Below are 12,161 nucleotides of genomic sequence, written 5' to 3'. Positions count from 1 at the left end.
AACCCTTTTGCAATTATGTTAGCACAGCTGAAACTGTTGTCCTAAATTAAAGAAGCAATAAAACTGGCCTTCTTTAGACTAATTGAGTATCTGGAGCATCAGCATGTTATGGTGAGTGAATGAGGACCCAAAAGCGAACTAACTTAAACAGAGCTTCTTTAATAACCAAACATAGGTAGGCTCAGATAGACCGGCAGATTCCGACAGGACAGGACAAGGTTACAGCAAACATGACGATAGTCTGGCTCAGGCATGAAACACAACAAACAAGAATCCGACAAGGACAGGAACAAAAACAGAGAGAGATATAGGGACCTAATCAGAGGGAAAAAGGGAACAGGTGGGAAACGGGGTGAATGGGTAGTTAGGAGGAGACAAGGAACAGCTGGGGGAAAGCGGGGGAGAAAAGGTAACCTAATAACGACCAGCAGAGGGAGACAGGGTGAAGGGAAAGGACAGAGACAAGACACAACATGACAGTACATGACAGTACCCCCCCACTCACCGAGCGCCTCCTGGCGCACTCGAGGAGGAAACCTGGCGGCAACGGAGGAAATCCTCGATCAGCGCACGGTCCAGCACGTCCCGAGAGGGAACCCAACTCCTCTCCTCAGGACCGTACCCCTCCCAATCTACGAGGTACTGGTGACCACGGCCCCGAGGACGCATGTCCAAAATTCTACGGACCCTGTAGATGGGTGCGCCCTCGACAAGGATGGGGGGGGGGGGGGGAAGACGAGCGGGGGCGCGAAGGACGGGCTTGATGCAGGAGACATGGAAGACCGGGTGGACGCGACGAAGGTATCGCGGAAGAAGAAGTCGAACTGCGACAGGATTAATGACCCGAGAAATACGGAACGGACCAATGAACCGCGGGGTCAACTTGCGAGAAGCCGTCTTAAGGGGAAGGTTCTGAGTGGAGAGCCAAACTCTCTGACCGCGACAATATCTAGGACTCTTAATTCTACGCTTATTAGCAGCCCTCACAGTCTGCGTCCTATAACGGCAAAGTGCAGACCTGACCCTCTTCCAGGTGCGCTCGCAACGTTGGACAAAAGCCTGAGCGGAGGGGACGCTGGACTCGGCGAACTGAGATGAGAACAGCGGAGGCTGGTACCCGAGGCTACTCTGAAAAGGAGATAGCCCGGTCGCAGACGAAGGAAGCGAGTTGTGGGCGTATTCTGCCCAGGGGAGCTGTTCTGACCAAGACGCAGGGTTACGAAAAGAAAGACTGCGTAAGATGCGACCAATAGTCTGATTGGCCCGTTCTGCTTGACCGTTAGACTGGGGGTGAAAGCCGGAAGAGAGACTGACGGAAGCCCCAATCAAACGGCAAAACTCCCTCCAAAATTGAGACGTGAATTGCGGACCTCTGTCCGAAACGACGTCTGACGGAAGGCCATGAATTCTGAAAACATTCTCGATGATGATTTGTGCCGTCTCTTTAGCAGAAGGAAGCTTAGCAAGGGGAATGAAATGAGCCGCCTTAGAGAACCTATCGACAACCGTAAGAATAACAGTCTTCCCCGCTGACGAAGGCAGTCCGGTGACAAAATCTAAGGCGATGTGAGACCACGGTCGAGAGGGAATAGGAAGCGGCCTGAGACGGCCGGCAGGAGGAGAGTTACCGGACTTAGTCTGCGCGCAGACCGAACAAGCAGCCACGAAACGACGCGTGTCATGCTCCCGGGTGGGCCACCAAAAACGCTGGCGAATGGAAGCAAGCGTACCCCGAACGCCAGGGTGGCCGGCTAACTTGGCAGAGTGAGCCCACTGAAGAACGGCCAGACGAGTAGGAACGGGAACGAAAAGAAGGTTCCTAGGACAAGCGCGCGGCGACGGAGTGTGAGTGAGCGCTTGTTTTACCTGCCTCTCAATTCCCCAGACAGTCAACCCGACAACACGCCCCTCAGGGAGAATCCCCTCGGGGTCAGTGGAGGCTACTGAAGAACTGAAGAGACGAGACAAAGCATCAGGCTTGGTGTTCTTAGAGCCCGGACGATAAGAAATCACGAACTCGAAACGAGCGAAAAACAGCGCCCAACGCGCCTGACGCGCATTAAGTCGTTTGGCAGAACGGATGTACTCAAGGTTCCTATGGTCAGTCCAAACGACAAAAGGAACGGTCGCCCCCTCCAACCACTGTCGCCATTCGCCTAGGGCTAACCGGATGGCGAGCAGTTCGCGGTTACCCACATCATAGTTACGTTCCGACGGCGACAGGCGATGAGAAAAATACGCGCATGGGTGGACCTTGTCGTCAGAGAGGGAGCGCTGAGAAAGGATGGCTCCCACGCCCACCTCTGACGCGTCAACCTCGACAACGAACTGTCTAGAGACGTCAGGTGTAACAAGGATAGGAGCGGATGTAAAACGATTCTTGAGGAGATCAAAAGCTCCCTGGGCGGAAACGGACCACTTAAAGCACGTCTTGACAGAAGTAAGGGCTGTGAGAGGAGCTGCCACCTGACCGAAATTACGGATGAAACGACGATAGAAGTTCGCGAAGCCGAGAAAGCGCTGCAGCTCGACGCGTGACTTAGGGACGGGCCAATCAATGACAGCTTGGACCTTAGCGGGATCCATCTTAATGCCTTCAGCGGAAATAACAGAACCGAGAAATGTGACGGAGGAGGCATGAAAAGTGCACTTCTCAGCCTTCACAAAAAGACAATTCTCTAAAAGGCGCTGGAGGACACGTCGAACGTGCTGAACATGAATCTGGAGTGACGGTGAAAAAATCAGGATATCGTCAAGGTAAACGAAAACAAAGATGTTCAGCATGTCTCTCAGGACATCATTGACTAATGCCTGAAAGACAGCTGGAGCGTTAGCGAGGCCGAAAGGAAGAACCCGGTATTCAAAGTGCCCTAACGGAGTGTTAAACGCCGTCTTCCACTCGTCCCCCTCCCTGATGCGCACGAGATGGTAAGCGTTACGAAGGTCCAACTTAGTGAAAAACCTGGCTCCCTGCAGGATCTCGAAGGCTGAAGACATAAGAGGAAGCGGATAACGATTCTTCACTGTTATGTCATTCAGCCCTCGATAATCTATGCAGGGGCGCAGAGACCCGTCCTTCTTCTTGACAAAAAAAAACCCTGCTCCGGCGGGAGAGGAGGAGGGGACTATGGTACCGGCGTCAAGAGCTACAGACAAATAATCTTCGAGAGCCTTACGTTCGGGAGCCGACAGAGAGTATAGTCTACCCCGGGGGGGGGTGGTTCCCGGAAGGAGATCAATACTACAATCATACGACCGGTGTGGAGGAAGAGAGGTGGCCCTGGACCGACTGAACACCGTGCGCAGATCGTGATATTCCTCCGGCACCCCTGTCAAATCACCAGGCTCCTCCTGTGAAGAAGAGACAGAGGAAACAGGAGGGATAGCAGACATTAAACATTTCACATGACAAGAGACGTTCCAGGAGAGGATAGAATTACTAGACCAATTAATGGAAGGATTATGACAAACTAGCCAGGGATGGCCCAAAACAACAGGCGTAAAAGGTGAACGAAAAATTAAAAAAGAAATGGTTTCACTATGATTACCAGAAACAGTGAGGGTTAAAGGTAGCGTCTCACGCTGAATCCTGGGGAGAGGACTACCATCCAGGGCGAACAAGGCCGTGGGCTCCTTTAACTGTCTGAGAGGAATGTCATGTTCCCGAGCCCAGGTCTCGTCCATAAAACAGCCCTCCGCCCCAGAGTCTATTAAGGCACTGCAGGAAGCTGACGAACCGGTCCAGCGTAGATGGACCGACAAGGTAGTGCAGGATCTTGAAGGAGAGACAGGAGTAGTAGCGCTCACCAGTAGCCCTCCGCTTACTGACGAGCTCTGGCCTTTTACTGGACATGAAGTGACAAAATGACCAGCGGAACCGCAATAGAGACAGAGGCGGTTGGTGATTCTCCGTTCCCTCTCCTTAGTCGAGATGCGGATACCTCCCAGCTGCATGGGCTCAGCACCCGAGCCGGCAGAGGAAGATGGTAGTGATGCGGAGAGGGAGGCGACGGAGAGCGCGAGCTCCTTTCCACGAGCTCGGTGACGAAGATCAACCCGTCGCTCAATGCGAATAGCGAGTTCAATCAAGGAATCCACGCTGGAAGGAACCTCCCGGGAGAGAATCTCATCCTTTACCTCTGCGCGGAAACCCTCCAGAAGACGAGCGAGCAAGGCCGGCTCGTTCCAGCCACTGGAGACAGCAAGAGTGCGAAACTCAATAGAGTAGTCTGTTATGGATCGATTTCCTTGACATAGGGAAGACAGGGCCCTGGAAGCCTCCTCCCCAAAAACAGATCGATCAAAAACCCGTATCATCTCCTCCTTAAAGTCCTGATACTGGTTAGTACACTCAGCCCTTGCCTCCCAGATTGCCGTGCCCCACTCACGAGCCCGTCCAATAAGGAGAGATATGACGTAGGCGACACGAGCAGTGCTCCTGGAGTAAGTGTTGGGCTGGAGAGAAAACACAATATCACACTGGGTGAGGAACGAGCGGCATTCAGTGGGCTCCCCAGAGTAACACGGCGGGTTATTGATTCTGGGCTCCGGAGATTCGAAAGCCCTGGAAGTGGCCGGTGGATCGAGGCGGAGATGGTGAACCTGTTCTGTGAGGTTGGAGACTTGGGTGGCCAGGGTCTCAACGGCATGTCGAGCAGCAGACACTTCCTGCTCGTGTCTGCCTAGCATCGCTCCCTGGATCCCGACGGCTGAGTGGAGAGGATCCGAAGTCGCTGGGTCCATTCTTGGTCGGATTCTTCTGTTATGGTGAGTGAATGAGGACCCAAAAGCGAACTAACTTAAACAGAGCTTCTTTAATAACCAAACATAGGTAGGCTCAGATAGACCGGCAGATTCCGACAGGACAGGACAAGGTTACAGCAAACATGACGATAGTCTGGCTCAGGCATGAAACACAACAAACAAGAATCCGACAAGGACAGGAACAAAAACAGAGAGAGATATAGGGACCTAATCAGAGGGAAAAAGGGAACAGGTGGGAAACGGGGTGAATGGGTAGTTAGGAGGAGACAAGGAACAGCTGGGGGAAAGCGGGGGAGAAAAGGTAACCTAATAACGACCAGCAGAGGGAGACAGGGTGAAGGGAAAGGACAGAGACAAGACACAACATGACAGTACATGACACAGCATTTGTGGGTTTGATTTCAGGCTCAACATGGCCAGAAAAAAAGAAATTTCTTCTGAACTTGTCAATTTATTATTGTTTTGAGAAATGAAGGCTATTCCATGCAAGAAATTGCCAAGAAACTGAAGATCTCGTACAACGCTATGTACTACTCCCCTCACAGAACAGAGGAGTGGGAGGCCCCGGTGCAGTGATGATGTTCAAAGTACTCCAACATACAGAATAAACCAACAGACCACTTCAGCTACAATAACATTCTAAGTAATGGTTACAGATGCTTTTTGTTCTTGCTGTGACTGTGATATGTTGTTGTTTATCTACCTTAGTTGAATGCACTGAGTGTAAGTCACTCTGGATAAGAGCTCCTGCTGAATGACCCCAAAAAATCTTGGTCAACCGAGAGTCATCTGTTCTTTCGACCAATCGATTGGTTGAAATTTTTAAATTTGTATTTTTCTATAATAGAAACACCCTATGTTTGAATAAAAGGCTACTGAGCTTGTCTGATGCTTGTCTGATGCTTTAAGCACGGATATTAAAAATGACTAAAGAGGGAGACAGAGATTAATATAGCCTATCCAGAAGAAAAAAAACCTGTTCCAACCCACCTCCTCCCACTTTCGCAGATTCCGCCATTAGGCTCCTAAAAATTGCCGGTAATAGCCTACACCAGCTGTGAGCAAGCTTTTCCATTTGGAGTGCCAAATTATCATACCATTTCTACTGATCTGCATGCCTATTATGATTTTCATATGCACATTTTTGTGGAACAGTTTCATTTCATTTCTAATAAAGTCTTCATATCTCAAAATCAATGTAATGTGGTTAAACAAAACGCTACCTAAATGAAAGTGACACACATCTAAAAGTAACTTCTATTGTCATTGCCAATATTTAAAAATAGCCTTCATAAACCAACAAATAAAAACATTGCAGCCTGCAAGTCAAAAATATCCAGATGAAAATAAATATCCTATGAATCACACTGGCTACGCATGGCCAGTCTGCAAGGAACTTAAAACATTATATCAACTATGAACTTGGTCCAGCCTGATCGTGCCAGAAAATTTGCAACATTGTATAAAATATTCTGGGCCCTCAGAGTGTCCTACACCAGTGAGCTCCAGACAGACTGAGACAGCTGTAGGATATTTGCGCAAGGGATAAGAAGTAATCAGGTAGGCCTATTTTATGGTGTTTCCACCGGATCAGAGCATTACATGCTGAGTGGTTATCAAAAGGGAGAGAGCTAGTAGGGGAACTATTTTCATTCTCAATGGATGTAAAAACAAAAATGACTTTGAGAAGATTTGTTCTATTGTGTTATTGACTGTACGTTTGTTTATGTGTAACTCTGTGTTGTTGTTTTTTCGCACTGCTTTGCTTTATCTTGGCCAGGTCGCAGTTGTAAATGAGAACTTGTTCTCAACTGGCCTACCTGGTTAAATAAAGGTTAAATTAAAAATTAATCAGAAATTGTATCAGATCCCCAAATGGGCACATTTATAAGTCTACATCTATGCGCAGGCCAGGTAGCCTAGGCCTACTTCTATACCTAATCAGAGTACTCTACTGTACTGAGCTGTACTGTGCTGTCCAAACCTGTGAACATAGATGTCCCAGACCAGACCAAATCTGAACCAATTATAGACATCTATTTTTGAGCTGAATCAAGGACGGTCTGGGTCCCCTGATGTGAAATGTATAGTGGGTAGAATCATTTTGGTTGTGAAGTGTTATCAAAAAGCCTTGTCCTTTCTTTATAGTAACATGCAATTTACCACTTGGCTGTCTATTGTGTCCCCCTGTCACAGGACCTCTCAGTCAACACCACCTCATAAGATGAGAAAGTCAATTGTTTATGAGGATTGCCTGCTGCAGTTGTTTGAGAGATGTCAATACAACATAGAGAAGACCAGCAAGGGACCCTCAGCATCATGCAGACATGTCCTCGCTGTGAGCAGGGCAGACACTTGAATCAGGTTGGTGACATTTGACTTGGTCAAAGGTCAAAATCGTTTCGAGATTTGTCCCAATTCACCTTCATGACTCAGCCTGGTGAACCAGCCCGATTGCTGCGTTTACCATTCTATTTCATATGATATCTGAGGTGAAATAGAAAGGTGAGCGCAGCAATCAGGTTGGTTCCACCATTTTGAATCATAACCACCATTGATAATGTAATCAGTGTTTTGTGCGTGTGTTTGTGTGACCGAGCAGTATCTTTAATCTCGGGCTCCCGAGTGGCACAGCGGTCTAAGGCCCTGCATCTCAGTGCTTGAGGTGTCACTACAGATACCCTGGTTTGATTCAAGGCTGTATCACAACCGGCCAGGAGCTGATCTGAGCTGCCATGCCTATTAATGGGGCACTAGCAAAGACCTTACCTCCAGCCTCACCTCCTGCCTTCTCACGAAAGGTGATCGATCGATGGTGAGAACAGAATTAGGTTTGTTTAGACTGACCTGTTCAAACTTCAACATAGACACCTATCCTGACTGCTATAGGTAATATAACAGTGACTGTGTATATGTTCATAGATGCATCTATCAGCCAGTACTTTGAGACTTGCAAGATGATGTGATGGAGTCCTGACCAACAGACAGGCTTGATATGACATCTCTGAATGGAGAAAAACCTGGCACTCAACACATTCACAATGTGGGACAAAATGTGATTACTAATAATACAGTACAGCAGAAATGTCCAGTATTTGCAACATCCTTTCCGTCACATGAGTTAACGCTGGAGAGACGAAGCAGGTACGGGGAGTCAAACTTTTAATATATAACGGGCATGGAACGAGACAGGAACAGCGTCAGCATAAAAGAAAACAAAGACAAAAACAATCAATGCAGAAGCGGGGAACAGAGCTGGGGAACTGACAAATATAGGGGAGGTAATAACAGGTAATGAGTGAGTCCAGGTGAGTCTAATATCACTGATGCGCGTAATGAGGGAAGGCAGGTGTGCGTAATGGATGATAGAGTGCGTGGGCTTGATACTGATGTCTCAAAATGGAGAGAGACCTGGCACTGACTAGACACAACTTTTACTTGTATTCTTTTTTTATTATTGAATTGAATGGTATCAATCAATATGGGGAGGGAGAAACCCTGTGTATTCTGCACCAGGACAATCCTGTTGTATATGGGACACCACACAGGAAGGTATGACCGCTCTGACATGTTTGCCAAGGTAACCCCATTACCATCAGACAAGATGCCGATAGGCACAGTATCTGTATCTATACCATAGCACCATGTTATTTAACAAATCCATGGCCACATTTTGAGGATACTGTAACTATAGTTGTCTTCTTATGTAATCATATAAAGCGTGCATGTTCTAGATAGCATGCATAGGTCGTTGCAGGTCTGTAGAGATCTTCACAATTGCTGTAATAATCTGCACAGAATCTCAAACGGCATTGATCACTGGCATTGATCGTGTACTTTTAATGTAATCTCAACTGAAATCCAGGTCATTTTGGTTCTGCTATTAAATGAAGCACAGTGACAACACAATCTGTTGCATAAATAAACAATTTGACATCGTATTTCCATTTGAACGTTGCTGTGCTTTCAAATAGGTAAAAGCGCAGTGATAAACATTTGTGTGACAATTACACCAAAAATGTGACATTATTTTTCTATTGGAATTAGGTTGTGCTTTTATATGGTTGAAAGCATAGTGATAACGCATTAGAAATTCAACAAACTATTAGTTGTCTTTTTGAGTGGGTGAATATAGGTTGTAATCTCATTAATCAACGTCTCAAGGAAATGCCCAATTATCCACATTGAAATGATGTGGTGTGCCCAGTGGGTTGTGACAGTAGACCCAGGTTCGATACCCGGTCTGTAACTTTTGCACAGCAATATTGTTAACAGTGGAGTGAATTGTGAGTGTTTTGCAGCCCTTTGGGGTCTCTCACCATGCCATCCTCCTGGACCCTCAGACAGGAACCAAAGTCCCCCAGCCTGATGTGGCCCTCTGCCGTCAGCAGGATGTTGTCAGGTTTGATGTCCCTGCAGAAGGGAGTAAAAGATGCCAATCTGTCTATGTGCTTTCAAAGGTCTTCTCGTTCCCAGGCCATCTATATGGGATTGCATAACTAATGTTGCCATGGTTTTTGGAATCCTGCACTCATTTGAGGTGCATGGACCAAAAACAAACCATTAGATGCAGTCCATGGTCCACACTCAAAAAAATTGTGTTTTCAAGTTATTGTATGCGGATATATTCATCCATTCTATAGTCAACAATGTTCTCTGAACTTCCCTTGTAGGTGTTCCAAAGTAAGGAACAATTGTCCCAGCCGGTATTAAATAGACGTGCGGCGACGCCCACCTGTGGGGAAAACAACCTGTGGTTGCCTTGTTTGTCCTACAATGAAAAATGTAACCTTTTTCAAACACCATTTTCTTGTTCTCTGCTTTTTTAAGTCAATTACAAAACGACATTTAAGAAAAGAACACAAAACTGACTATAATGCTTCAAGTAGTAAGTGGAGTTACAAACACACAAGTTAAATGTCTTACCCGTGATAAAATGTTTTCCACACACATAGCTACGTCTAGCCTACTTGAAAACCGGGTCCCCACAATTTCCCACTCTTACACACTGAAGCCACAGGGTTTCCCTACGTGGGAGTTTTGTGAAATAATGATTGTTTTCCCCAATTTGTGGGCGTGGTCAAGAGGAATTCCTTGTTATGACATGAATACCAACTCGCAGTATGTTCCCTGTTTTCTGAGTGTTCTTTCGAACATTCCTTCCAGAAACATGACTGTTTTCAGAACTTTAAGGGGGGGGGGGGGGGCAATCTAGGAACACCACAAATTATTTGCTGGATGGTGTCGTCTTTCTGGGTGTCTCTGACTAACTAACCTGTGCACATAGCCCATCCTGTGGATGGAGTCAATGGCCATGACCATCTCAGCCAGGTAGAACTGCGCCATGTCCTCAGGGATACGGTCGCCAAACTTACTGAGCAGGGTCAACAGGTCACCACCCACGTAGTAGTCCATCACCAGGTACTGAGAGGGAGAGAGAGAGAGAGAGATATTGTGCAAGGGGAGAGATAGTTCCAACAAAGAGAGTGGACGAGAAATTAATTCATTTTTCCTTGGTGTATTTTGAGGGAAAGAAACTGAGGGCAGCTACATTTACACTGAAAAGACAGTGTAGCTTCAGTTAAAGTACACAGGGGGTTTCCCTGAAATGGCACTGATGAACAGAACAGACAAGAATCTGCCACTGACGTGACCCTCGTAACTGAGTGCTTGTTACTGATACCCACCAGGTAATTGTCATCCTGGAAGGCGTAGTGCAGCTCAGTGATCCAGCGTCGATCGCCCTTCAGCAGAACCTCTCTCTCCTCTTGGTAACAAGCTGTCTACAGGACATACACACAGACACACACAGACGCAACGCAGAAAGAAGGATGACGTCACATGCTGTTTTACAGTAGAAGCCAGAAGCAACAAAGGGAGGAAGTCGGTGCTGACACAAAATGTGTCCGTTATGTGAATAGTGAGAATACAGTATGCTGAAAAGTTCCTGTGTGTGTATGTGTGTTTATGTTTACCTCTCCTCGCTTCAGCATGTCCCACTTATTCATAATCTTCAGGGCGTACACTTGCTGTGTGCTACGCATCCTCGCCACAGCCACCTATAAATACGGCGCCACAAACATGTCACAACGGAGACAAGATTCAATTGTCCAATGTGCACCTTGACCTTGTGCAGTGTCCTCTCACCTCACTGAAGGTCCCTCGACCAATCACCTTCAAGATGTGGAAGTCATCCCTCTTGATACGCGTCTTCTTCACCTGCCTCACCAGGGGCTCCACTGTGATTAGAGGATAGAGTTGTTATTGGACAAGAAAGGAAAGAGGGTGTTGGGGAAAAAAATGTCATGCTAATCAGGGCCATCATTTTTTTGTTGATGCTGTTTTGTATGGAGAAAATGTTTTATACATCACATGTCTTTTAAAAGCAAGCCTGACACACACACTGTTAACAAGAAGACCCCCGGGCATGCTGGCAAGAATCGTCCATTTCCTTTTACCTTTCATACAAACACATGCATGTGTATTTCTGTGACTGAGTTGGTAGTGCATGGAGCGTGCAATGCCAGAATTGTGGGTTTAATTCTTGCTGGGGCCACCATCTGAAAAATGTATGCACTTATGACGGTAACAAGCCCCCACTTCCCCTTTAAGACACTGGTGGTCTGAAATAGTCTAAGAGTGTGTCTAAGAATAGCCACCACCATTTAATACTTTTTTAAGACAGGTTTTTCAGCCCCATCATTTTTCCTTTTTTTGTCCCATGCCTTCTTGTGTGGGGAGGAATGCGTGCAAGACCAAGGCAACATTGTAAACCCTTTCAGTGGAGAGAGAGAGAGAGAGAGAGAGCTTCTTGTGGAAACAACATAATCCTGCAGAGTCCTGTTGCTTCCTTGATTGGACCCCAAATGGCCCCCTATTCCCTGTACAGTGCCTTAGGAAAGTATTCAGACCTCTTGAGTTTCGTGATGTTACAGCCTTCTTCAGCCTTATTCTAAAATGGATTTTTTAAAATCTCAACAATCTACAGACAATAACCCACAAAGGACTACGATTGAATCCCACTACCCTGGGTCTGACGCTCATCGGATGTGACAGGGCTTGCAAACTAATATGGCCTACAAAGGGAAACCCAGCCGTGAGCTGCCCAGTGACACGAGCCTACCAGACAAGCTATATTCCTTTTATGCTCGCTTCTAGTCAAACAACACTGAAGCATGCGTGAGAGCACCAACTGTTCGGGACGACTGTATGATCACGCTCTCCGTAGCCAATGTGAGCAAGACCATTAAACAGGTCAACATTCACATTCATACAGATTACCAGGACGTGTACACAGAGCCTGCGTGGACCAACTGGCAAGTGTCTTCACTGCCATTTCCAATTTTCTCCCTGAACGAGTCTGTAATACCTACATGTTTTAAGCAGAACACCATAGT

At 47.0% G+C, this 12,161-nt stretch overlaps 1 protein-coding gene across 6 annotated transcripts in view; it reads right to left on the bottom strand.

The window, feature by feature from the left end:
* LOC110537712 (myotonin-protein kinase) overlaps window positions 1–12,161 on the bottom strand; it is a 40,993-nt gene that overhangs the window by 18,039 nt on the left and 10,793 nt on the right. For 4 of the 6 annotated variants that reach the window (XR_016485100.1, XR_016485101.1, XM_036937682.2 and 1 more), the window contains exons 2-6: window positions 10,912–11,003; window positions 10,740–10,823; window positions 10,452–10,547; window positions 10,040–10,188; window positions 9,084–9,177 (exon numbers count right to left, since the gene is read on the bottom strand). Coding sequence is in view for 4 of the 6 variants with exons in the window: in XM_036937682.2 (XP_036793577.1) it covers window positions 9,084–9,177; window positions 10,040–10,188; window positions 10,452–10,547; window positions 10,740–10,823; window positions 10,912–11,003 (515 nt within the window). In the remaining 2 variants the exon portion in view is untranslated. The remainder of the gene's footprint in view (window positions 1–9,083; window positions 9,178–10,039; window positions 10,189–10,451; window positions 10,548–10,739; window positions 10,824–10,911; window positions 11,004–12,161) is intronic. The other 2 variants (XM_090192648.1, XM_090192649.1) reach the window with 1 other exon arrangement.

Source organism: Oncorhynchus mykiss, chromosome 12 (assembly GCF_057628025.1).
Source record: "Oncorhynchus mykiss isolate SJ-2025 chromosome 12, ASM5762802v1, whole genome shotgun sequence".
NCBI classification, from domain to species: Eukaryota; Metazoa; Chordata; class Actinopteri; order Salmoniformes; family Salmonidae; genus Oncorhynchus; species Oncorhynchus mykiss.
Note: the sequence above shows the minus strand (reverse complement) of the source record. Positions and strands in the feature narration are given on the sequence as shown.